General features: G+C 42.9%; 1 protein-coding gene across 1 annotated transcript in view; it reads right to left on the bottom strand.

Annotated features, from left to right (window-relative positions):
* CDH4 (cadherin 4) overlaps positions 1 to 27771 on the bottom strand; it is a 759836-nt gene that overhangs the window by 586771 nt on the left and 145294 nt on the right. The window contains exon 5 of the mRNA XM_006025923.3: positions 27242 to 27353. Within this exon, the coding sequence (XP_006025985.2) occupies positions 27242 to 27353 (112 nt within the window). The remainder of the gene's footprint in view (positions 1 to 27241; positions 27354 to 27771) is intronic.

Raw genomic sequence — 27771 nt, 5'->3', positions numbered from 1 at the left:
TGGCTCTAGATTGTGCCAATAATGAAAGCAAACCTTCTTTAAAAAAAAAAAAAAAAAAGAGAGAGAGAGAGATGAATACATCTTCAGACAGGGGCAAATAAATGACCTGGCAACTGCAGATGCTATTACTTCCCTTGTCCAGCTAGCACACAACAACCTGCAACACAGACACCAAGACATGACCTCTCTCACCCTCTCTATTTTTATTTGTTAAATAGCTGAACAGGGGGAAAAAAAAAAATCGTCATCTTTGAAACCAAAGTATTCCTCTCGCTTGCGTCTCCAACACATTATTTTGCTTACCCCTGGCTATACAGAAAAACCCACTTTACCGCCTTTCACACGCTGCTTGGTGACGGCTTTGTTTTCACTTCATCTAAATACGGTGAATAACCCTAGATGCAGGAACACAGATAAAAGCTAAGATAGCTGATATTTTCAGTTGTTGAGTACTGGGGCTGTGTATTATTTCAGACACCTGTAATGCCAGCAGAGTGACTACACGTTGAAGATACAATCTGCTTCATTTGCGGCCCATAATCTACTGGCCTTCCAAATCCACTTTACTTATTTTTCAAATAACAGTATTGCTTTTCTGAATAGTAGACACACAAAGCGGTAAGAGGAGATCTATACTGACAAGCAAGGCCAACTGTATAATGCTCGCCTAAGTGGCAATGAGATTCATTAATTAGGTTGCTGCTTTAGAGTGTTGTTCCCCTGCAGCTATATTCTGCTCAAGGGTGTTTTCAATAGTATTGAATAGATGAAGCAATTACCAAACAAAATCCACTAACTGATGGCCAGTGTCAGCTTCCTCACGCCATACTTTCGGGTTGGGGGGGAGAATATATTTCCTGGAATTAATTATTAAACTTGGGAGGGAGGGAGGGAGGGAGGGAGGGGGGGAAAAAAAAAAAAAAAAAAAGCCAGTAAGATAGTTTTGAAGGTATTCATATTTAGGGTGTGATTTCAAAGACAGCCTCCAATTTCATGGAAATAACATTGCAGGCACACTTAATTTGCTGTTGCAAATGCTAGCTACAGGATATCTAACTGCCTGATTGCACATGCAAACCAGGTTGCTTGATATCTAACGGCTAGCTTTTGGTCTCCCAATTCACTGCAGGCACCCAACCGCACCTGTAGCCACTGGTCCTTCTTTTTCCTTGTTTGCAGCGATCTAGTCTGCACATGTATTTGCCAGAGCAGCATGGGCAATCAGGAACCTACGTTTAAAAATAATTAAGTTCTCATATTGCCCAGCTCCTGTCCTGTCCTTATACTTTGTGTTGCACATCAGTTTACTTTTATGATACCAAGTTTATGGATTCAATAAGACAACATATTCCTGAGCATTTAAAGTGAATAAACACAGTGCAAATATTTTGTTTATGATATAAAGAGGGAGGGTAGGTTGGCTTTTTTTTTTTTTTTTTTTTTTTTTTAGTGATAGTGGTTGGTTTTTTTTTTTTTTTTTCTTTACTTTTTAAGTGATATGATATTTATATTTTACCTCATTAAAGTTGGAAGCAAAAGTAAAACAGTTTTCATGCAAGAACATTATATTGAAAGTTTAGGGTATCTGTAATTCTAAATGATCTTCTCCTTGGCTTTAAATCTTCAAAGAATGTCAAAGAGTGTCTTAAAAACTAGAGATGCTTGACTGTATATAGATGAGGAACAGATGCACCTCTGTAATTTGCCCATAAACAAGTAAAAATGAACCCGTCAGCTATTCAGGGATACTTGCCTGCAATCTGGCAGACGCTTCCTTTTTTCATTGTTTTTGTTACAGTTTTTAATGTCTTCTGAACCAAGCCAATATGCAGCATTACTGAAAAGCCTTTACACGGTCATGTGTGTGTTTCTACTCTGGCCTTTAAATAAAGGCATTAGACACTGTGGTCTCTGAACTTTCCGGGTGCATCTCTTGCAATAAAGTGTGTACTCATGGACCAAAATGCTCCATTTCTTCTACCTGAAATTGAGATGACTCACTCTAAAAAGTTTCCTTTAAGGTCACAGCAACTGAATTATGGAAAAGAAGTTAGGAGCATAAATTAAACCAGTCCTCAAATGCAGAAGACATTTATTTGAGCTCTCCCTGGGATTTTTTTTTTTTTTTTTTAAAAAGTGCCTCTGGAGTCGTGTCTGGCTTTGAACAGAAGTACACACACTTTACTGCTAAGTATCCATCTAACTGAGCAAAAAAAGGAGCAAGAAAAAAAAAAAATCCTGAATGACTTTAATCTAAAACTCTCAATAAAGGAATTTCCAATGACAAATCCAAAAATCAAGTTTTGGTCGATACAGTAACATTTAGAATGCCCAATTTTCAATCTACTAGATCTTCCGAAATGACATTAGGAACAGCGGGGATGTAGAGTCACATTTTCCCCAGTGATTCCACTTCCCCACTGTTCACACTCACTACAGACACGCGACAGGTCATGGCAAAGAAAGTGGCCAGTGGGATGTAAAGTAAAAGCTCATTCAAAGTCATCAGCTCAGAAATGACACCTGCCGTGTGGACTGCGACTCCAAACACTAACCAGTTACAGATCTCAAACACAGGTGAGGCTTTCCAATTTCTGCAAAACCAATTCCCTTCCCAACTAATGGGCCTTCTATGCTTGAGGAAGGCATGTCTAAGCAGGTGATCAGAACGGTATCAGTTTGATAGCTTGCTCTTTTGAGTAGATTGTTTCTACTCAGAAGTTTCTCTAACGAGCCAGAACATTGACATTTGGATTACACATCTATGAAATAATCCTTTCATTTCCTTATCTAGAAGGAACAGAATCAAAAGGAACAGAGAAATCAGCTGGTTTCTAACTGAAGATTTTTCAGTTGCAAATCACTAAACCTGAGGGCTGAATAAGATGTACATCAGTGGCTGGTAGCGCGAGAGCTCTTATATTGTTTTACGTTGTGCTGGTTACCTTTTGCCTCGATTAATGCAACTTTCTCCTGTTTCAGGGATGCACTTGGTAGCCGTGTTGGTCTGAAACAAGAAGACATCCAAAAAACTAGAACTCCTGGTTCCAAAACAATACTTTTTATTAGACCAACTGGGAAGTTGCAAGAAAAACGTCCTTTCTCCGCAAGCTTTCAGGCTCAAAGGCCCTTCATCAGGCTCTAGGAAAAGTATAGGTGGCACAAGACAGTGAAGAGGCCCCATAGGTAGGAAATACACTTCATTTTTGCACAGAGGGAGCTGGAGATGGAAAGCTGTCCCTCTGGGTCCAGGAGAGTGTCTTTCTTGCCCCGTGCTTCCCTTCATCTGCCATTGCTGTGGCTCCAGCCACGGCGTCCTACCTTTGAAACGCATCTAATCCTAGCTCTCCATCCTGAACACACCACCACCATCCCTGGCCTCTGAGCCACCTGCTAATACTCTGCTTTTTACTTTAATCCTTCCTTTATTTCCTATTCCTAGAGCCTTTCACCCACCGTGTCCGAGTGTCCTGCTGTCCTCATGCTTCAAGCCGCACAGCCTCTCCCCGTTTCAAATCCTCTCTTAAAACTCATGGCCTGGTAACTTAAAATACCCTTGATCTGAGCCCATAAGAGGCCGAGAAGAACTGTGTCAAGTCCCTGACTCTCCCTTTCCAGAGAATAAATAAGATCCAATAAGATAGAAATAATCCAATAAGACAGAGATCAGCGCAAGCCTTCTCTCCAAAAATGTGGCTGCTCCGGGGTTCCCCGCTCCAAGACTGCTCTGCTATCACCTGTGCTGGTCTCGGGGGAGCCGTGCCATCCCGCCTTGCGCTCGAGAGTTCGGCCTGCAGTGGCACAGCTCAGCTCTTTCTGAAGAGGTGCGGGGTGGAGTGCTGTACGTGCCTTTTTATACCTTTTGTCTCTCTTCCCTTATTTCAAATGCCAGTTCTTCCTGACAGGAACATCTCATAACCACATGCCATAGAGCACAATGCACATGTCCAACCCCGTGCAATTTTGTGCCAACTATACGGACAGCCGAGCACCGTGACCGAGAGCTGTGCAGATTTCAAGATGATGCTTCATTCTTAAAACTGAAGTTTGAACATGCAAAGCCTGCTCCCAGAGGCAAGTCGCTGCCTTGCAATTTCATTGTCAATATTAACCATGCACTCCTTTACCTAGGTCCCCCTCCACCATTTAACATTGCAATTTCCCCTGCACACACGGTTTTCCAGAAAAGCAATACTTGTACAACAGTCGAGTCAACACAGAAGCCTTACAAGGACAGAGCTTTTTAAAAATATGGTAAGCTTTTTCAGTGGGATTTTTTTTTTTCTTTCAGTTGCCCATGAAAAGTGATTTGTTTTCTCACTGATGAAAAAAAACTGGCTTAAAACAGGAAAAAAACCCTGCATGTTTCAAAAACCAAAACTGTAATAGTTTGCCAAAGCCCAATATATTTAACTTAAAAAAACCCCAAAAACAAAAACAAACAAACAAAAAAACCCACAAAAGAAAACAAAAAAACCCACCTCGAATTGTTTATGGATCATCTTTTTCTTCAGTGTCTATAGGATACGTAGCACATGCACCATAATACAAATAATGAAAAACGAATACAGCGTGTGTGCACGCGCACACGTATACACGCATAATGGGGTTTGTTTATAATAAAATAGGGGGGGTTTTGTATAATATAAAAATGGTGTCAGGGGTTTATGTCAGAAATCTGGAAAATTGCAATAAGCTAGAAATAAGGATAAGTATTTACTTTTAAAAACAACCCCCCCACCCAGCAAAAACAGATGGAAGCAAAAGGAGATGGAAGAAGAACATGCACATTTGTCACATATTAAAGAACCTGAATGTATACGTTCAACAAAGTTTATAGGTGGTACAAAAGGACTACTTCAGGCCTTCATCATGCAGATGTTTCTAAATGTAAGACTTGTCATAGTCTCATTGAGTTGAATTTTAGGGTTAAGTATTTTTTTTTTTTTACCATCTGTTCTGTAATGCATCTAAGCTCTCTTGTAACTATTGATCTATCTAAAGCTACAGAACACAAGACCCACAGCTTACAATAACAGTATTTATTTGATTATTTATATCTTAGGCATAAAACAGGCACCCAACTGCAGCAGCAACTTCAATGGGTATTTAGAGCCAAATATACTGAAAGATAACCAATGTCTCAAATTAGAAATATGATCAGGGCAACACTTCTATTCTTGTAAAGAGAGACATATATTGTTTGATTTTAAATTAATGGTTATTAAAAACCCACGTATTTTAACCAAGACTGGTGGCCAGAATAGTGGTTTTGTATTTCATCTAGAAGATGGCGTCTCCATCACTGGCAGAGGAATTTAATTAGATGTACTAGCCTTGACTGTATTCCATTCACAATGGATTTAGTATTGAAACAATCTTCCAATGCTCACACAAGAAATCCTTAACTGGAAAACTGCCTGAAAGTTTTGTCAGGCCACATACTTTTTAAACTTATGGCATGAGTAGGCTGTGCTACAGTCATAGCAAATATGCCAGCAGGATTAGAGCCCTTGCTCCTTTTGATCCACAAATGCAGGCCAACTGTACTGCATTTGTGGATCAGTGCTGAAGGAGATCACATTTTGCTATTAGCAGTAATAAATGCCGTATCTTCCCTGGGGACCAGTCCCTGGAGGGCAACACCACATTCAAGATCACTTTCCAAGGGCTCCCTCGTGTTTCTTGTTTTCTACGTTACCTAGAGGCCACAGTCTACGTCCGAGCCCCGTTGCACAAGGCACCGTGTAAAACACAAAAGGCGACATCATCTCCTCGCTTAATGAGTCGACGATCTAAAAAGCCCAAAATAAAGGCAGAGGGTAGTCCTCCACAGAGTGTTAAAAGGCACAGGCTTGCCAGCACGTTGATAAAACACTTGAGATAAAGTAGTATAATCGACAGCACCACTGTAAACTTTAAGAACTACCAAATACAACACGATCAATTCATAGCACAGTGAACTAGTGTAATGGAACATCTGCAACTACAATCAGCTAATTTAATGATACTTTATCAAGTGCTCACATTTTCAACTACTGTTGTTCATGGTAGAACGAAGCCTGTGTAAAAATATGTCACGAGTCGATATGGCAATCTGCAGGAAAAAAAAAGACCCACATCATTAAAATTTTCAGTAAGCCTTCATTAAATAAAATACATCAAATTAGCTCCTTCAAAAGAATGTAATTAGTCAACACATGCAGGTTAAACTCACAATCTGCCATTGTTTTTTTGTGAAGCTATTCTTTTCGTTAAAGATGTGTCATAAAAAGGGGTTTGGGTTTTTGTTTTGTTTTGTTTTTTTAAGTGCTGGTGAGAAACTACCATTCTTTTAAGGAAAGGACAAAGCCTGCCTTGTAGACCATGCACACACTGAAAAATCATTTCCACTTTAAAATATATGCATTAGTCCTGCGCCTAGAACGCTGCCTTGTTAGGGAAATTTCAATCTTTTCTACCCATCATCATTAAAAGCATCAGAGACGCAATTCCACTTTTCACAGGGAGAAACCCCAGCAGCTGCAGAGTGCGAGGAAGGACAACAGATTCTTAAACAGAAAAGAGGAATTACCAGTTATCTAGCTTGAAATGAAACCTCTGGGAAGCCCCATCTGCAGTTTCAGTCATTACAAATCACAATAATTATGTGAGCTCTCAGCCCATATATAAAATTTCAATACCTATGAAGACCTGCAATACTGCAATGTCCACAATACAAAAAAAACCACATTGCCAGCTCATTTTGCGAGGCTTCGGGCTACTTGTAACATGGAGAGGAGATGAATCAATAAAATGTTATCAGTAAAACAGTTTGATTCCTGCACAGTTAAGCTCATGGCCACTTCTATATTTCAATCCCCTCAGGTCAATATAATTTTACACAGTTACCCAATTCTCAGCAGTGAAATGATACTGGTGGATGTTTCAGATATTCTAAAGCACTTATTTCTACATGGGGGGAAGAAAAAAAAATATCATTTTTTTTTCTATCCGATTCAGAAACACGGATCTTTAGCACAGACTTAAATGCTTGCGGTCTTCCACCCAGGCCCTGGTAAATTAAGTTCCTCTGAAAGAGTTCACTTGGCCAAATCCTGCATGTCCTAGTCACCCAGAACATTAATAGGAGTTTGGAAGAAGTAAAACTTACAGCAACTGAAGTCAGTCAGTCATTAAGGGAAACACAGAGACGCACTACAAGGTTTAAATTTGTACCCATTGTACTCGAGCAAGTCACCCTATGGAAGAGTACTCAGGTGAGCACGGCAAAGAGAATTTGGCCCCGTTGCAAGGTTTTAAAGAACGCAAAATGAGACCAACAAAGGCCAACTCTCAGGGTAATCTAATATTTCATCACATCTCCAAGTAATTTGCCATGCATACCCTTTCATTTCCAGCTTCCCATTTGTGAGCGTGCAACGCACTAATGCCTCGGGTTAAGAAGATGTCTCCAAAGACTTGAACATCCTGAATAAATAAAACAACAAATATGCCGCTGAACCCGAGGAAGCAATAATTGTCACTGCTAACCAACTACGGGACTCCAGAGGCAGGGAACATTCACCAAGCAGCTCTTTTTAGACACAAATCTATTTTCTTTGATTTAATTTGATAACCTCTTTACAGAGGTGGGTAATCCTATTGTGGGTCAAGCCGTGCTTCTGCAGAAGTCACAGCAAATCTCCACCTGACTTCAGGGAGGCAAGAGTGTGCCCCAACGCCTGCGCAAAATGAAAACATACTTTCTGCTCTTCATTTTGTCCCCATTTTCAGGCAATTCTCCTCTCAGCCGTTTTCTTCTCCTGTTTGGCACCCTGCACTGCACCCAACAGGCTAAGAGAGTAGTTGATCCTATCGCCATTAAAGCAAGGTACAGACATTCAAAAAGCCCCAGGCAGAATCAATCTAAGTTGCACAGTTTTCTGTAAAAGGCATAGTTTAGATGGGGAGTGAACAGAATATACAATTCACCTTTTGGTTGAGGGGGGAAGGCAAATCTTACACCAGGTTCTGCCATTTTTAAACTAGTCCGTGAACAAACTTCTGATCTGTTATGGGTATAGACCGGTTTCCAACCACTTATAATGGTAAAAGTGTAATAATGCCTATACCTGGCCTAAAAGAGAAAGGGGACTGACTTCCCTACGTCTATTTGCTGGGCTGTGATAATGCTCACTCTTAAACTCAGTTCCTAAAAACTTAATTAAAGCAAGGATTATCTGCCGCTAACCAGAATTTCACTAAAACTAAAACCCAGCTACTTACTTGCCCTGTATCTCCTAACAAATCTATTCCAAAAGGTTCAGTTTGCATGTATTTTAAGATCATTAAAAATAAATGTGCAAAGCCTATGCAATCTATGTGTGTTACCAATTCCTTTGCTTTTTGTAATACTTAGAAAACAGCATAAACACATTGTTGGCATTACATTTGAGTTGAATCGTTTAAAAATATAAACAGAATGGAATTAACTTCTGTTGAAACACAGATTTATAAGAAACAAGCCAAGCTGTTATAATATTATTTTATCTTTGTGTGACAGGGACTGGTTTTGCAACTTTCTCTGCAATAGCTTATCATTTCAGCATTGTAAAATGCTAGCCTTCTACTTAAATAGCAAAACTGCAGTGAGCTCAACAAACCTTGTAATGCTGCTCTGCACTGCGCCTGAATAATGAACCAACCGTCAGGGACAAATACAGGCTGCAAACCCTGTATGTCAGGCTAGAAGACCACACTTACCCAAAATCCAACCACATCATTAAAAAAAAAGCAGCAGCAAACTCAGAAATCAAATAACTTGCCAGATTGAAGTTAGAGCCACCTTCTACTGGGAGAATGAAATGCCGATTAACAGTGCTATGCATTCAGAAATAAACAGACAAAACCTTTTGCTCAGCTATACTAGCCGATACTGGTAGACTGGAACTAGCTCTTAGAAAACGGCACAAACGGTTACGAATCGGCTCCGCGATCTGTCCACTTTTGTTTTGGAACTGAAGCCATCAACATGAACCACATTTCTGCTTGCACACAAGGGATTATTGCAATGAAAAATGTTCTGACCTGATAATACTTTAATTGTAAAAATGTGTCCAGCTTTGTATTTGAGGCAGGTGGGGGGAATAAAAAAAAAAAAATATATATTTTTTTTCTTACCACACTGATAAAGCTGAAAAGCAATAAGGCAACTCAAGGGGTGTCTGTCTTCCTGATAAAGGCCTTTAAAGTGAGGAAATAATGTGATTAGATGCTCATGCTTGGGGGGGGGGGATAAAGTTACCAGCTTCAGTCTATTGCAAATATTCCTTAAGCCTGGTTTCCACTTCATTTGAACACATGGATTATGCAGCACCTACTTCGACTCCCCTTTCATGCTTGAAGTAGGCCAGGTTTACCTTTCAGTAGTAGCCTCCCACCTCCACGTTGGCATCTTCTCACTGCGTTTTTCTCCCGGTTCACCAGGATGTTCCAGAGAGATGGGGAATCGAGGTGGGACGTAAAAGCAGATCCCAGCAGCATCCATATTAACCGAGCTGTACAGGTATTTTGTTCCGAATTCCAATCATGAAAACACGTATCAGGGTAAGAAACGAAGCCCACTACACCTTTAAAATCCATGCAACTAGTGCTCATCAGTGCACCCACTGTTTTCAAGGGCTGTCAACGGTCCCGCTACTCTTTAACTAACTATGATCTATGGGGGCCTGCTTAAATCGTGGTTTCACGATTTTCATGGAAACTAAAAAAAAAAGGGCAAAGTCTGTGATCTCCATGAAAAAAAATGACAATGGCAGCGATTTCCCAGGAAATCAACCAAAGGAAAAACACTTAACAAAAAGGAAAGGCTGGCTCCTCAGTAGGAGCCAGCAGCTCTCTCCGCCTTTGCGGCCTGGCCCTGCAACCTGCCCAGGACGGGAAAGCAGTGGCCGGTGGGATGGCATAAAGGGTAGCAGTCGGTAGCGGTCTTCTCGTGGCTCTCTGCCAATCAGCACTGAGGTATGGAGCTGCACGAAGGGCAGCCAGGAATCAAGGTGGCGGCCACCCTCTCGTCCCTCCTCCTCCGGGGGCCTCTCCACCAATCAGCACTGAGGGGCAGGGCCACCACGAAAAATCGGCTCGTTGAGTCGTGACCATGCTGCAAAATTGTTTTCTTTCACTGGGAATTAGGAAGGTCCCTAACGATCTTGCAGCAAGTGCGCCCAAACGTTTTCTTCATCTAGGTTCAATTCAGACCTGGCCCGATTGGACAAAAAAAAGAAATACAGAGATTTTCAAAGCCGCGTGGACAAACGGGCTCCCAAAACGTCGTTGACTTTATTTCTTGGCTAACAAAACATATTGGGGGCTATCACGCAATCTTTGCTAAGGACCTCATTCATATTGCTGTCGCACTTCACATGTCAGGACTCATAACACTACGTGGCAGTTTCCATTAACTATCCACATTCATAATTTATTCATCTATCATTTCCAAAAGGCAGATCGAGAGATAAGGCTATCATAAAGAGAGACTTCCCCGTGGAGATCTCATGCTAACCATATCCCTATTATATTCCCTTATTCAATTAATAAAACATCATTGTATTATGTACTGACTAGACAATCAAAATATTTTCAATAGTGCTGAGTGTTACGCTTTAAGTGAGACGGACAAATCTACAAATAAATCATCTGCAATAAAACAGGGAAGCTTTACAAACATGTAGATTGACAGGCCCGGGTTCCACGAGCTCGTACTGTATTACAAGACTGTAAAACTATGGCCCATGGCTCCAATCCATCCTGCAGGGTAATTTAATCTAGCTCACAAAGAAATCGGGAGAATGGCCTCTGCTGTGCTGAATCAGCAGTGCCACCTTCTATCAGTAACTAAAGGGGAAGCTTTGTGTGCAATGCCAACTTAATGCAGAGCAACTATTAGGTAAGAGAGAAGACCAGCAAGAACATCAGGAGGTAGATACTCAGCGGATGCAAATCAGCACAGCCCCACTGGTTTTAGGACCAACACTGCCTTACAGCAGCTGAGAATACAGCCCTGGAATTTCTGCTGTTGGTTTTTATCCAGATTGCAGTTTTGCCCCATAGTTGGGCAACATTTTGTGGCTTCAAGAGCTTCAGCGTTTGCGAGGGTACTGGGCAAGGTAGACACAAGGAAGGGGGAGAAGCCACTTGTGATCTGTAATGCACGTTAGGTAGGATAACTGTCCAGCTAATCGGGAAAGCAGCTTTAAGCAGCAGCCGCCGCCTTTGGATACCATTTGGATCCTATATACAGCAAGTTCCAGTTTCCAGATGATGATTTAAAAACAAAATGCAAGGAGGTGGCAAAAAGCATAGCTATTCCTCGGATGTTAAAGCCTGAAGGAACATATTTCTGTGTGAACGCTGAAACGCTGCAATAGATTCCACTCATACACCAAAGAAAATAATCCCTTGAAATGTTCTTAATGAATTCTTTCATCCAAGCTGGTTATATATAATGAAAAATCATCAGCACAGATGCTATCCATATTCAGGCATCATCACTGGGACCAACAAATGCCATGTGTTGCTCGATTTTTATTTTCCTTTTTTTTCTAAGTGCAATAGCCAGCGCTTCCATAACAATGGCAGGAAGGGAGTCGGATGCATTGCCAGGGGGGAGAAAAATGGGAATCGGATTCCTCCGGAGTTGAGCCAAGTGGGACAAAGTCTTTATCACCTTGCGGCTCTTCGCTAGTCTATGAAATATCATTGATCTCAGCCCAGTTAGTGGGTACCCGTATGCCAAAGACAGACCATTAGTACTAGTATCCCTTTTTTAAGTTCTTAGCAGATAAGCTGGAGAACATGCATGCAAGTATCTGGCTCTCTTATAACCAGTGAATACAATTTTAAAAATTCTCTTTAAAGGCTTCTGAAATTCTAGAGGCATTAAATGTTATCCCACCTAGGCTCTATATTCAATGGGGGGAGGGTGCATTTAATTGACATATACCAAAAATGAACATTTTTGAGCATGCAACCTAGCTCTTTGCATGCATCGATGAGCCTGCCTGCTTGAAACAGATAAATAGATATGTCATGTTTTTTTAAAGCCTCTCTTTGCTTAAAACACAACATCTGGGGCAGATCTGTGCCTGCCTTTGAGCTTTACTGCACTTCACCCATCTAGGTTCTTTCCAGAAGCACAGAGATGCAGTAGGTTGGTCGACGTCTGATCGCAGTGGTCATTATTACACACGTAACGTGCACGCGCAAAGTAAATCTCCTAAGTGCTGCATTCTTTCATCTTGAACATGGAGCAGCACTGATTAGGGGCAAAAACATAACTTTGCATTACAAACATGCTTTCTGAGACAAAAAAGTGGGGGGGAGGGATTTTTTGCACAACAGAACTTGCAACACCATTGCTAAAGTCAAGCCAGCACCTCTGGTACTCCTCAAGCCATCTCACAGCATCAGTATGCTGCAGTTTAGGGCAGAAAGGGACAGCATCAAATCTTACTGAACGTGAAGAGGGTACTTAGGTAAAATGCATTTGCTGCCATGGGACTTTGGCAGGACATGCACGTTACTGTATCTACTCTTCTAAAAATGTAACGGATTCTTAGATTATCATCATGGGTGTGAACCTCTGTTTTGCAACTCACCCAAAAAGACCACGTCTGGCGTGACACCACTTATACTATCCTAGAGCATCACTGGAATCCTGATTCGGAGCAGAGAGCAGCACCCACGAAAAGCACTGACACTTGGGCTTTCCTTGCTCTGCCCTATGCCTTGGTGCAAGGTCCAACAAGACTCCAGCTGGAAGCAGTCGATATTTAGAGGTTGCTGCCTGTATTTTGCAGGCTAAGTCAAAGTGCACAAAACCCCACAGGAGAGTGGGGAGCAATGGCTTGGGATGGCTCTTTGCACAGTGACTCTATGGATATGGACATCTCCCCATACACAGAGCAGTCTCAGAGATGGGGCCACACTAGTCCAGGTTGTAACCCAGAGAAGCGGCCACACAGCTAGGCTGACATCTACCAGCAGGAGTATGGTTGAATCGATCTCCAAAATGCCACTGAGAATAACCCCTGTCTATGCATGTTGTTAGCCATGAAGAGGTCCAACTCACGCTGGAAGAAGGGAGCACCCCGAGGGTCCTGGTGTGCAGCACCCATCCTTTTAAACTCCTTTCCCACGTGCCACCCATAAAAGAAACCAATATGAAAAATTCACGTTCTGTAATGTCACATTTTACAGATGGTTTTAAAGACAGCTATAAAGAGTCATTTGTGAAGTCTCAGAAATTCACTGTATTTAAACAAACATCTCATTTTAAATGGAATCAATTAAACCTCTCTCTGCTTCAGCTTCCTGTGGCAGTCTGGACAGTCCATCAGGATATACTTGGTTGATTCTGCTCATTTTCAGCAGAAACCACCCTTCAGGGAGCAAGGATTTCACTGCTACATCAAAACGCAAAACAAAACCCAACCTCGACTTGCAAAAAAACCCAACCCCCACCACCCAATCGCACCAACCACTCATACACAGCAAAAGAAATTAGGTACTGTTTTCTTCGCCATTCACCCAGTCTTTGGCTTGTGACCCAGCCAAAAGAGTGAAGAGGGATGTGGATTCAACCGAAAAAGAAAAATGTCTAGAGCTCGATGGAAAGGGAAAGAAATAAAAGAATAATTCACCCTAATAATGAAGGCACACAAAAAAAATTAAGCTTTCTGGAGACAAGTGTAACCGTTGCCTTTTATGTGTAATTGTGTAAACCTTCTGTTTTCCAGGGAGCTAAGCAACCAGCCAGCAAAAATTAGGCTCCTGAAAAGACAAGTAATGAGACATGCAGACCCTGGAATTATGACATTTCCTGATTCCCTAGGGAAGCATTTTTCATAGGAGAAGGGATATTATGTATATAATGTCCTGTTTGGCAGAGGAATAGCTCAATTCTTTCCTTCCCCCCAAACAAGCGAGATGCTCCAGAGTCAGATCTCATCACCCGGGGGAGTATCCCCCCCCCAACTGCTTCAATCAGCCCCTGACTCCAGACACAAGGGCAAGCGAAGCATGGGCACAGAAGGGCGATGTTTCAACATGGGCATGGATTTGGGGAGGTCTGTATATACAGAGTTGGGTTGAGAACTAGCAAGGCTGCCACTGCCTGCTCCAATGGAGGGCAAAAGCCATGCCAGCAAAGCTCCACAGCGTTTGGAGAGGAGTTTCTCTTCATCTCACCCCTACCCTCTATACGCTTAGGCACTGGCAAACTCCCCAGCTACCACTCCTCCTCTGTGGGGTTAAGGGCATGACAAAGAAAACCTCACACTTTGAATACACACACACACACACACACACACACACACACACACACACACACACACACACACACACACACACACACACACACACACACACACACACACAGAGTCAACTCACTGCAGTGGCTTTCATTTAATCCTGCACCCTGTCAATGGCTGTTGGAATTAGTACCAGGTCCTCCCATACAAATATCCTTGCTAGCAATTTGAGAAAGGCGAGGGTGGTGGAAGGGGGCAGAACAGGGTGAAAACCCAAGCCTACAATCTGAGCAAGTGTCTTCCTAACCTCAAATGGACAACAGGAAAAACCAGGGCACTTCAGCAAAGGGACCCATGAAGATAAACCCAGAGACGGTCATCCAAAAACCCTGCCATACAGAATTGCAGGCAGCTGAGCAGGGAACTGCATTGGTCAGAATAATGCTGGATGCTGAAACGACCCATCTGGAAGTCAGGGGAGGTCCAATGCCCAGCCTGCGCTAACTGCACGGGCAGCATAAGACGGAGAGAAGAGAGAAAAAGAATGAGCAGGCAGGGGTAACTGGTCTCCAAAGAGCTGGAGGGGTATGTCACCACATTCCCATAGCTCTACGCATGCACACCTGAATGGTGTGCAAAGGTACAAAGGGGCCTGGCCTACACACCTGTCCCTGTCACATCCCCATACAGAAGTCAAATCTATTCTTTCCCCCGGTTCCCCTCCTCCCCAAAAGCTTTCCTCCGTGTTCCTCATTCAGGAAAAAGGGTGTAGAGCCAACAGAGCCAGCCTCGTACACAAAATCCCCCTGTACCCCCATCACCGCACAACCAGCTGGCAGAATTATGCCTCTTACACAACTGCTCTTTTTTTTTGTTCTTGAACACTGACATCTCAGTACTACCTATAAGCCACCCAGAATGGGATCCCCGTTGTGTTGGGTCTTCTACAACTGCGTACCAAGGCGTATGCTCTCAGCACTTATCTGGGATGGAGTCCCAGGAGGCACAATGTCTCCCAGTTCCAGCTGTGGCAATGCAGCGGTGTAGCCCTCCTCTGAAGGTCTGCTTTCTCAGTAGTTCTGCTCCAGCATTTCCCTTTGAAAGAGCATTGCAGGACAAAGCCAAACATTGCCTGTGTATGTTAGTGGAATTGTTTGATGCCCATTTTAATATTACATAATGCCCCATATATTCAGTCTGGAGCACCTCACTCACAGTATGGCTGCAACTGGAAATACTTAGCATTGCTCCATTCTTCTCACCTGAGCTCTGTTTAGGACACCAACTGTCACATACAGTACATCCCCTTGGGGGTTTTATATATTTATGCAAGTGATACAACACCATCCTAATCCAGTGAGCCTCTCCCTACAGGAGAGGCTCAGTAGAATCAAAGTACGCTGATCCTTTATTCATATATGATTGTTCACAATACTACCCTCAGGGTTACGCATCTGTGTATGTCTTATTAATTTAGTGTTGTGCACTTTAGGAAGTGCACATTTACACTGCCAAGATTTTTTATTAGTTTTTAGGTTGTCTACGGGCATTTTAAAGGCTCAATGACCAATTTATGGAGCTGAAATAATACTCTGAGCCATTCAGGGCATCCGTGCTCTTAGATAGTGAATATTCAGTAAATTCAACAAATAAATTAATATGTCCATCTTGTGTTACAAATGCAAGTTGATACATTAGGATTTAATTGGGTTCCTATATCCCAAATGCACTTTCTGGTTAAAGAGATAATTCAAACATCAGGCAACAAAATGTTTTGGTCTAAATGCAATTGGATTTTCCAGATTCCATGATTATTACATTTCTTTGAAAGCTTATCTTAAGTCAGCCTAAACCCAGGCATCAGTTTGTGTACCAAGGCCACATGAGTCCTTAATAAATACTAAAGCATCTCTAAAACAGCATCAACAAGCAGGAAAATCACCAAAGTTTTGCAATGCTGCAGGGTGAAGATTAAAACCATTTTTTACCAACATAGCTTTACCAAGATACAGATGGTGTCTCAAAAAGGCACCCTGGGGTGCCACAAGATCCTTTGAAGTGCACCACAGGGAGCATGAGTAGATGAGCAGAAACAGGAAGGCTCAGACTCCAAAGCTAGGGACAGGCATTCAAAAAGCCTGAGCCTGAATTGATTCAATCTTTGCAGATTAGTCTCATCTGGCTAGGATAAATGAGTTTTGTATTTCAGACAGATAGACATCTGAGAAATGCAGGCACATGCCTGCAGTGGCTCAGGCTAGAAGCCGGGGGGTGCTGGAACAGCCCTCCCTTTCCTTTCACAATGCTGAGTGGAGGGGGACATGGCCAGGCCCTGGCAGGACACTCTTATTAGGGAAGGGTTTCCACCCCGACACTCCTGAGCAGCCCAACAGGGAATGTTTATCACCCCCAACTCAGTGTTTATCACCCCATTAAGAAACAACAGAGGGACATTACCAGCTACCTGTTGATTCTGCCTTTGTCCCGTCTGCCACAGCACAGACTGTAGCCAGCATGTGGTCTGCTAGCTAATGCTGAGAGGTGTCTGTGAGGGGAGTGCCTGCTTAGCAGAGAGTAGGGAGGGGAGGAGAGGGGGGGAGCAGAAACCAGGCAGATGCCTGCAGAGACTGCCAGACCTGCAGCCAGGGAACAGAGGGGAGGGGTCAGCCCTACTGTGGAGTAGAGCCCCATCCAGCCAGGATGCTGGGGGAGTCTGGTTTAACTTAAACCAGCAAGGGGTCTGGGACAGACATTGCATAAATCGGTTAGAGCCAAACCAGTTAAGTATGCCCTGCCAAGCAGCACTGCACCCATGAGATGCAACAGCTGCCACGTGGGTGTCAGGTGCGGTGGGTGATCCTCACTGCCCCGCACTGTGCGAGAGGGCTTTACCGAGATCCCGATAGCCACTGCTGCAGCCAGTGAGTGCGGAGCTTTTTTCTTGTGTGTGTGTGTGTGTGTGCTGGGCAGCTGGGGCTGGGCAGAGGAGCCATGGGGAGGGGGGGCCTGCTCACCACTGCCATGACCCCACCACAACACCTGTTTGATTCAGATGAGATTTGTCCCAAATCAAATTGGGACAGTGATTCAAATCACCAAATCGAATCGCTGTCCCTATGAATCGGCCGAATCCGAAGCCAAATTGAATACTTGTTGCTTCACATAGGCCTACTGGCATATTACCTAGCATGAACTCCAGCTAAGTCTTCACATTTCCTCATGGGATATAGTTAGTTTGGATAGTTGAAGTCCATCAGAGGAATGAATGCGGAGTAGCCATTGTTCAAAATGAGCTCTCAGCCAATTCCCTCTTTTATATTATCAAACTAAATAGAAATCCACCGGGTTTACAAGAAAACAAAACAAAACAAACAAAAAGAAGCCCAAATTGAAGCCTTTTATCCACAGCCCGGGATCCACTAGGACACCTGAGCACAGTAGGCTTCCCCAGACAACCCAATCTTTAGATACTGGTATCTTTCTTGGAGTAAAGGGAAGGGAAACGACCTTTATGCTAGGAGGGGAGTTAAACTTCCAAACCCAAAGCCCACTGGTAGACTTTGAACCAAGAGCTAGTGAAAGGTTCAGACTGCTGCCTGGATAAAATGTTCTTGTTGGGCAAGCAGTTGAACTGGGAGCATGGGGGGAGCATGGGGGAAGGCCAGGGAGAAAAATGGTTCAGATCAAAGTTTTTTTTCCTTTTAAGCAAAACAAAATGGTTATTTTTGGCTCACAGGAAATGTTTTGGTTTACCCAAAATGACGCATCACCCGCATCCGTATCACAATGCAAGTGTGACTACCCTGCTTTTAATTCAGGATGTAACCTGAAGGGCATGTCTGAAGGTAGCATGGTAAGTCTGTGGTATAGACATATGATACACAAATGACAGGATGAGGTTGGATAGTAAGTCTTGTTGTGAAGGTGTTTTCTTTAAAACACACTTTTATCCAAGAGAAACGGCATGGATTCAGTTCTTCTATCTAGTGGCACCAGTTCTGATGATGCATTTCACAAGGGCCGATTCAAGGAAACCAAATCCCCATGCCTTCATAAGCAAGGACAACATTGATCAGGACTTCTTCCTCCATGAATTTCTAGAGTAAGATAGAGCAAACACAGGGGTAGATAAATGGGCACATGGACACAATAAAAAGGAGGAGAAGTCTTGATCCCAGATGTGGAATGTCACAGAGCTCAATTGCCAAGGAACAGCTCCCATATTCCATGAGGCATGACCATGCACCATGAGAAATAAAACATGATGAGGATATTTCATCCTGCCTTTCAGGGGACTGACTGCCATGTGGCATTAGGTCTGGCAACATCATCAAAACCGGCACAACATTCCACATGGCAATGAACAGCCAGGTAATAGGGACTGGTCTATTATACACATGCACACAAGGTCTGTTACCACGATCATACTCCACAACATAACAGAAACGGTCTTAAGCAATGGTTCGGAAACAGACTCCTTTGCTATTTAAACTGGAGTCAAACAAATATGTGCAATTGCACCAAGACTCGTTTCCTTCTAGATCACAGCTATTCTGCACCTCACTGCTAACAGACTTCTGTCTGGAGTCAGCAGTACTGTATGGACAGGAATCTTTACAAAAAAATAAAATAAAAATAACCAGTTACATTTCAAATTGAAGTTAACCAACACCTCCATTACTGATTGTCAACGTGCTGATGATTGTGTCATGTGTGTCCACTCAACTGATGAGCTCCAGGTCGCTCTTGACTGCTTCTGTGAACCATATGAAATGCTTGGGCTCACTGTCAACCTCACGAAAACCACATACTTTACCAACCCGCCCTGAACCAGCCAGCTGCTTCTCCACATATTACAACTGGAGGACAGTCCTTGGAGAATGCTGATCATTTCCCCTACTTGGGTAGCTACCTTTCCCCAAAAGACAGCAATATTTAACACTGGATAAATTTTGCTAATGCTCCCTTTGGACGTCTCTGAAATTATATCCATCTTCGATGATCATAACATGAGGACCCAAACCAAATTTTTCATCTACCAGGCTCTTGTCATCCCTACCATGTTGTATGACTTTGTAATGTGGACATCATACTGGAAACTCCTTAAAGCCCTGGACATCACTATCAGTGATGTGTTTGGAAAATCATCCACATCAATCAGAAGGACAGAAAAAATGAACACTACTATTCTGGCTCAAGCAAACAGCACCAGCATTGAAGCCATGTTTATGTGTCACCCATTCCATTGAACAGGACATCTGAAGAAACCTCAACCTGAAGAAATGTGATGTTGGACATCAATACCTCGGAGACTGAATCTTCCCCAAATGGCGCTGTGAGGTACAAGGCATAAATCATTTAAAGTAAGCTCACCTCACTAGGGAGGCATAGAGATGAGAGAGACAAATGGAAAGAGTTGTGACCCAACGTCACCTGAATCTACTCCTTCCTCCCTTGGATCTAGCCATCATGCCTGCAGTCAAACATGCAGATCGGTCTCCTCACTCATCTAGACTCACCGATGGCTTCCGCATTTACTGGAAATATCAAAGGACTGCTGATCACAATGACACCCTCATATCAAAGGACTGCCGATAACAACGATAGTGATTTAGAGTTTGAACCGACGCGTGCTACCATGAGCGAGTTTCACTGGCGTGAGACTTAGATTCAACATATTTACAACGATTTCATCCATTTATTGAATTCATGAGTAATTTGACCATTCAAGGACGAATAGTCTGTCAAACGTTATACTTTAAATCAGTGCTGATTTAAGTGTAGCCACTTGTTGGATTTTTTTCTACTTTTTTAAATATATCTGTACAAGCTCAGAATTGCTAAACCAAGATTTTAGTAGCATTTGCTTTTCAATTAAAGCAAATGCTACTATATGTCTTGGTGATTTTGCTTCATATGCCAAGAATCCCAGATTATATTGCTCTCGAGGAAGAAAAGAAATGAAGCAAAATAAACACCACCATCGACCTGCCTTTATGGTGTCTTTCCGTGGCACAAATGGATCGACGGAGTTCACTGATGCACAGTTTTGCATGCGATAATCTCTGGAAGGCTGGCTTTTTATCTTTGAGTAACTGCTACATTTGTAATTATTTCCAAGGAAGAAAAAAAAAGGAGGTATACAAGGACTGGATTGTTACTAGTCTAAAACTGAGCATGGAAAAGTTTAAGCTACAAGCAGTTGATATGATTTATCTATAAACTGCTCCACAATTCTGATTTATAATAGCCTGGCTGACTATTCTGATTTATAATAGCCTGCAGTGTTCCAGGTACCATGTAATTTAGCGTACAGACTGGTTCTTGATATCAAGTGGGGAGGTTTTATATTTTTATTTTTCTGCTTCCTAGGTATCCCACATATACATCCCTCCTGTGTATCCTGAATAGTAACTAGTATTGTAGTGGAAACATTCAGAGGCAGTAGGCCATGCCACCCTCGGTTTGCTATGCTGTGGCCTAGCTGCTGTACGCAGCGCTCACTGCTGTTGGCTCTACTTGTTACCAAGTGGTGGCAAGCAGGAGCAGAAGCAGAAGACAGGTGAAGGCAATGCAGAAATAATTAAACATTTTGTACCAGAAGGGAAAAGAGGATGAGAATGAAAACAGGCTGGCAAGCCAAGAACCAGCGTCCTGGGGTTACGAGATGTGTTGGTGAGACAGAGCAGCAAGAGTGGCTGAAAGTCTCCATTTATAATGACTGTGCAGCCCATATGCCAGAACATTTGCTTCCCTCTCTCCTTCTGCGCACTTGTAATTAAAAATAAATAAATAAAGCAGGGGTCAGGAATCCAGCTCTATTTTTTATTATAAGCAAGAAAAAAAAAAAACTTTAAAGCCTGTAGCAGAAAGAAATTTTGCTCAACTAACAGTTTTATGCACTGCAGAGGAATTCACTTGGGACAGATTCTGCTGAAGGAAATAAAGCAGCCGGTATTACTAACAAATATTTTGAGAAAAACAGATGTTTTCCTTCTATTCTATTTAAAAAAAGGAAATGCCGCATGCTCTTGATTAAATTTGATATGTTTTTTTTACCCTGGGAGACAAGTTCTGCCTTGGGTTATGGTCGGACTCGAGTGGCAAAGGAGAGCAAAATTTTGGTCCTCTGCATTTAAATGACTGCTCTTCAGAAGTTAGGCAAGTATCATTTACCTACTAGAACAATCTTGGCAGGCAGTTTCCCTTTTTTATCAAAAAGTATTTTGATCTACATAAAATTAGCCAGCAAATTCATCATCTTGAAATACTTTCCAATAACCTTATGATAATAAAAATGTGCATTAGGAGAAAAGCAAAACAAACCACCCAGAAACTGCAGTTATCCAGTGACAATTTTTGATACTCGGATACTAAGGACACATGACCCAGGTACACACTAAACCGAACCGAACCGTTCAACGTTTTCTTATAGAGCTTCTTCTACACCAAAAAACTCAGTTTCCCACATATGCAGATGGAGCCCACTGCTATTAAGTCATTGTGGAAGCCCCCATTGCATTCAACGGTGCAAAATCAGGCCTATAAGAGAAGTTTCCTTCCTTGATAAAGAGTAACTCCTTAAGCCATCCAAAAAGTGGAGTTTTACCAAGTCGCATAAAATGGTACACTTGATCTTGCAAGCACCATTACTGGGCATGCTGCTTGCTACCACAAGTTGACCAACTCAGGTCTAACTGGGGCTGGTTTTGCAGGAATGAGCCCACATGTAAGTGCACCGTGTCTAGCGCTGAAGAGCTGGGTATCTCCCCAACCCTGAAGGGGCAACAACAGTTGTGATGATGCTTTCTGGATGCAATGCAAAGAGATGCTGTTTTACACCAGCAAGGGGAATGGGAGAGAAAGAGGAATACACCCTGCATTTCTGGAAAGGTGATGCAGAAGCTGCCTCTCACCCCACTAAGTGCAGCCTGCCCTTCAGCACATTTCCCCAGGTAGGATGCCTCCAGGGACTACAAGTGGGGCTGAACTCTTCTCCCTCACTAAGCTTTACAGGTCTAAGCCACATAACAGCACAAATCACACATGAATTATTTCACATGCCACGAGTGGTTCTGGAGATGCTACATGCATGAGATTTCCCCCCCCTCAGTATAACACATTCCTGGGTGACTAAAAGCCACAGCTAAACAGCTGTCATTATTTAAAACAGGGTTCAAAGTCCTCTCCTTTAAAAAAAAAACAAAAGGAAAGAAGAAAAAAAGTTGACCTCAATGCAAAGAGAATCAGAAGAAGTCACTGCTTTAAATGCCTCCAGGATGACATGTTTGTAGTTTCTTTTCAGCAGCAGGCAGATTCTTAAAATTGCCTGTGATAAAAAGTAATTAATCCGAGCCCTTCAGAACAGGAGGGTTATGGCCTAGGGACTCGGTATGAAGCCGAGTCCTTTAAATGTTAAACATTTCAGGGTCTGCGGAATACAAGAGCTGCCATCCTTATCTCTTTTATTATTTCTCCGGCAGAAGCTAGATGCGACTGATAGAGAGAGATTTAAAAAAGAAACTAATCAAAAAGGACTTAGGCAAAAGTAGAGTAGCCTTAGTCAAGTCACAAAAGCCGAAAGCAGCGTCAGGTTGTGAGTTAAGGGATCTCTGGGCATCAGAGAACACGTTGCGATCCTGTGGCACCTGTCCGCTGAGAAATGAAAAGCCAGCGCTGTAAGCAAGTGCTGCAATCGTGCCTCCGACTCGGAGCTGGCCCTGCAATACCTGGATGCCCCCCGCCCTGTGTATGCACACGCGCGTGCGCGCGCGCGCGCACACACACACACACACACACACACACACACACACACACACACTTTGACCTTAATTTCCCCAGGTGAACTGGGGAGAGGGCATGGATCCATGCCAAAGCCAAACCTAAGCTTTCAACCAGACTGCCCAAGAGGGGTAGTTACTGCTACAACTGTATCAGCACAGGTGCAGATTCTGAGCTCAGACAATGAAGCCGTTGCAGTTGAATAAAGCAATCTAACTCAGAGCCTCCTTCACTCGCAACTGCTAAACTTCGGGTCTCTCGACTCTTGGGTGAACCGCACGTGACAGGCACTAGGTACATGGCTTATTGCCCTGCCGGGAGGTGTTCAGCTTCCAGGGACACACAGGCTGTAAAGGAATCTGGTTCGAGCAGAGCTGTGATGTCATCATTTAAATAGTTCCCCAGTCATCACAAAGCCAGCACAGTGCTGCCAAGACCTGCATTTTTAATGTAAAACCCAAGATCTTTTAAAGCAAGGCAACCTTTATGACCTTTATAAAGAAACACATAAAAGGCACCAGCCCTGTATTTTAATCTTCTTTGGCAAGTCCCCTTAAATTGTGATGGGCACAAATCTATAGTGCCCTGCAGCTCTACCCATAAGAGGCCCGGGCTATTAGCTCAAGGCACCTTAAGATATTAGCTCAAGGTACCTTGATCCAGGGATCAAATCCCTGGAACGGTTCCCGAACTCAGTCTCCAGTGCAGTAGTGCATCTCACTGCTGCCCACCCCCACAGGATAGCTCCTCTCACCAGTTTAAGTTAGCATTAATTATTAACAAAGCGGAGAAAAAGATACCCGCACAGTAATTGTCTCCTGCTCACTGCAGCCTTCAGATTGTTCAGTTTTAGCCTAAGGAAAGGGAGTTTAACCATCCTATTTTAGGCATTACCATGCATCAGTGATCAAGACTGTACATTTATTATCCAGAAAACAAAAACAGACCAAAATATATACCATTGCATCCCAATAATGCATAATAAGAGCGCCAGGAGAGGCATTTCTAAATGAACCACAGCCTCCACAAATCAGCTGAGCTAATACCTCACCATTAAGCTACAACGTTGCAATGGCGTGCAATCCATGGTATCTGCAGCCCTATTGGGGATAACTATTTTAAGTCTAATTATCGCGAAATTTTTAGAATGCAAATGCTTTTCATTTATACATAAAACAAAATGCCATGACATTTCTTCCATCCATTTATCATACACAAAGTTAATTACTGTGTAACAAATAGCTCCTGCTGGAATCTGTATGTTTTGAGGATGTTACAGAGCTGACTCAGGCAAATAAGATGAACCACAAAGTAGTAGTTAATAGCTTATGGCATACTTATAATAAAACAATGACTCTGTGAAAGCTTTTGTTGTCAAATTAAAGCTAAGCTATTTCCATTGGAATAACTCAATGATAAGCAGTCATTATCTGTTTAACTTGACTCGGATCAGGATTTCCACGAGCATCGTTATTTTGATATATTCACGATGCTCTATATATTTGTGGGCCAGGTATTATGAAGTGTAGTGCGGAAATGCTGTATTCATCATCACAGACTTAAGTAATGCAGAACACAGTTAATTTAGTAATTGTGAAACTTGTGAAGACTGGTGGAAATTCATCTCTTAACTGAGCTCCTATAAGGACAAGGTCCCTTAAGAACTAATTTTCAACCGATATAAATTGGAGGAGGGGAGCAAGTGGAGCTATGACAACGTACTACCCAGGGCAAAGTGGGGCTGCGTAGCACAAAGTCTTGTGCTGGTCCACTGCACACTTGTGAGAATAGCTGTAATGAGAAAATCATTTTTTCTTCTGAATCCACCAGAAAACATTAAAAAAATTGACAGGCCACATCCTACATGTCTCTCTCACACAAACAGTCCCATTTGGCCTAAAGCAGAATTGCTGAATACTGATGAACAAGATGGTGGTAGCTGGCAGCAAAGCTCTGCGTGGTTAGATAGTGTGAAACAGTACATATGTCAATCCATCAAACATGCTAATATAAGCAATCTGAACTCATTTTTGGTCTGAACTATGGTACAATACTTCACCCAGATGGAAGAAAGAGATAAACATTTTGTGTGTTCAGATATATCAAGTGTTGGGAAGCAAAATTAAAATCAAAACTGGAAAACTACCAATTTTGCATGCTAGTGTGTATATATAAAGAACAACACAGCGCAAAGTGGAATGTTGTGGCAGATTTTTTTCCTGTCATTGTACAAATTAATTAGATATATTTGTGTCTCTATGATAAACAGCAGCATGTATTTGAGTGTACAATTCCAAAGGTGTAAAGAAGACACTAAGTATTAGCAAACACAATATTTGCACTTTTTTTTTCTTTCTGCTTCAGTTGACAAATGCTCTGCATAACTAATAACAATGTTATATAGCATACATTTCATAAATGTCGTACGTGTCTGTGTAAACTGAAGGCTAGTTCTGCTCAAAAAATAAAATAAAAATCAATGAATGCAACAGCAGCATAACTGGACTCGAGCATTAAAAAAAAAAACAGTGTGCATTAAATCCATCTTTCTATTCAGATGAACTTGACTGCTAAGCTCATATGATTTCACATATATTGGAAGGAGATGATCAGCTGCTACTGAAATGAAGCAATAGCTACGTGTTGCCTTGATTGGCAATGACTTTTCACTCGTCTAAACAGACCTTCTGCTCCATCCCCACCGTCCACCTACACAACATGCAGCACAATTTATTAACACCAAATTGCCATACATACTCCTCCAAAAGAGTGGATTAATGACCTTATTGTCTAGTCAGATGAAAGGCAGAAAACACAGTAAATCAAAATTAGTTCCCAGTGGTGAACAGCAGAAAGACTAAATAACTCAACTCACAGCCTGATCTGCAAAGTCTTCCAGATCGGGAAGTAGAAGAAAACAACATTAAGTATGCAAACAATGGGAAGCGTTTCTCCAACTTTGCGTCTCCTTATATTTCTGGATTTGTCTAATGTCAGAGGACTGTACAGTTACGCTCCGCATTAAAAATACTGCTACAGTTTCAAATATCTGCTAATTGATGCTAGGGTCAGCCAGGAGAATTTCTGAGCAGCAGAACTAAGACAACTGGGCTCACAAACAAAACTGCCTGCCAGCTCAGAGAGAGAGAAAATGCCCAGTTGTGGATGCTGCTGGAGCCAGAAAGGGAACAGCAACATCCTTCAGCCTCCGACTAGTGAATCCAAGGGATGGAGCTAGCGTTAGCCCTGGGGTAGATGTGTGTGCACATGTGAAAGCAGAGATCCCACCTCCGGAAAGAGGGCCACAACAGCGAGAAAGGAAACTTGAGAGGTTTCCAATCCGCTCAGTATCGAAGCTGGACATGCTGCTCAGCCTTCTCAGTGTATTGTGCTTCAAAACCTGCTGGAGCATCTGTTAGAGATTAGCCACAGAATACAGAGGTGTCCCATTTTGGGGTGGGTTTTTTTGTTTTTTTAAATCTCATAGGCATAAGCCACGGCTACGTTCCCTGTGTCATGCAAATGTAAAGTTTAATTATTTTCAACTTGAAAGGGAGGCAGATCAATGCACAGGATAATCTATTGTAATTTGGATTATGAAGATGTCTCAGAGTTTGCCATCACAAAAGTGGTTATAAGCCTGCAATTACTATAAAGCTAATTGGTAGTTTCTTCGTGCCTGTGTTTTCATGTTGTCAGTGGGGCAGTAATGAAAATGAATGCCACATTTGTGAACAGAATGTCTGTAGGCTTGTTTACCACATTTCCAGCAACAACGTCTGCTTTATCATGCATCTCAAAGCAGGGGATCAATTTAAGGCTCTTTGAATTTCCCCCATAAAAAAAAAAAAATATACTCCCCGGAAAAAAAAAAACCAAAAAAAAAAAAAAATCAAAAGTCGACTTCCTACAGACAGGTGCGGCGGGGAGCGAAGAGTGGGGAATTAAAACGCCAAAAAGGACGACCTCACGTACGACATTCAAATCATTCACCTGAAGCAGACAATACGGGGACTCCGAATGATTCATCTGTAATTCACCCTATTCTTCACGATCCAGCCTCCTACCAGCAGCATCCGACAGCGACTCGCACCTGCAGCACCAGCAGCACTACTGCCCCCTTCCCCCCCAAAAGAGAGAGCGCAGACAGCATTTTTGCTTCCACTTACCTTTGAGTAACTTCTGCCCTTCCGCGATGTTCGGGGAAACCGAGGCGGTGTAGTCTTCTTCCGAAAAGCCAGGCTTGCAAGTGGGTCTCACTGTAAGATCCCCAGTGTGTGCCTGCGGGATGCAAACAAGCAGGGTGACCGCACGGCGGAGGGGCAAGACCCGGAGGACAACGGGCAGAAAGGCTGGGAATGAGGAGCGATTCTCCACGGCGGACAACAGCGCTCCTGGACCTGGAGGCCTGATGCTGCGAGCCGGGGAGAGGTTTGTGGCTGCAGGGGAGTCTCTTGAGGGAGCAACCCCACTTGGCACTCAACTCCCCCCATGCAGCCGGGCCCCCAAAACTCCCGCTGCCCCCCAGCAACTTCTGCCCCAGGGCAGGGCAGGGCAGGGCAGGGTCCCAGCCGCCCAACTTTGTGCGCGCACAAAGCCCCCCACCGCGGCCGGCTGCGATGCCCGGGAGGGAGAGGGCAGAGCCGCTTACTAAGCAGAAAGACAAGCGCGGGGGCTCGCGGCTCGGCAGGGCGATGCT

The sequence above is a fragment of the Alligator sinensis genome, unplaced genomic scaffold (assembly GCF_000455745.1).
Source record: "Alligator sinensis unplaced genomic scaffold, ASM45574v1 scaffold1046_1, whole genome shotgun sequence".
Classification (NCBI taxonomy): domain Eukaryota; kingdom Metazoa; phylum Chordata; order Crocodylia; family Alligatoridae; genus Alligator; species Alligator sinensis.
This window is presented reverse-complemented; position numbering and strand designations above follow the sequence as displayed.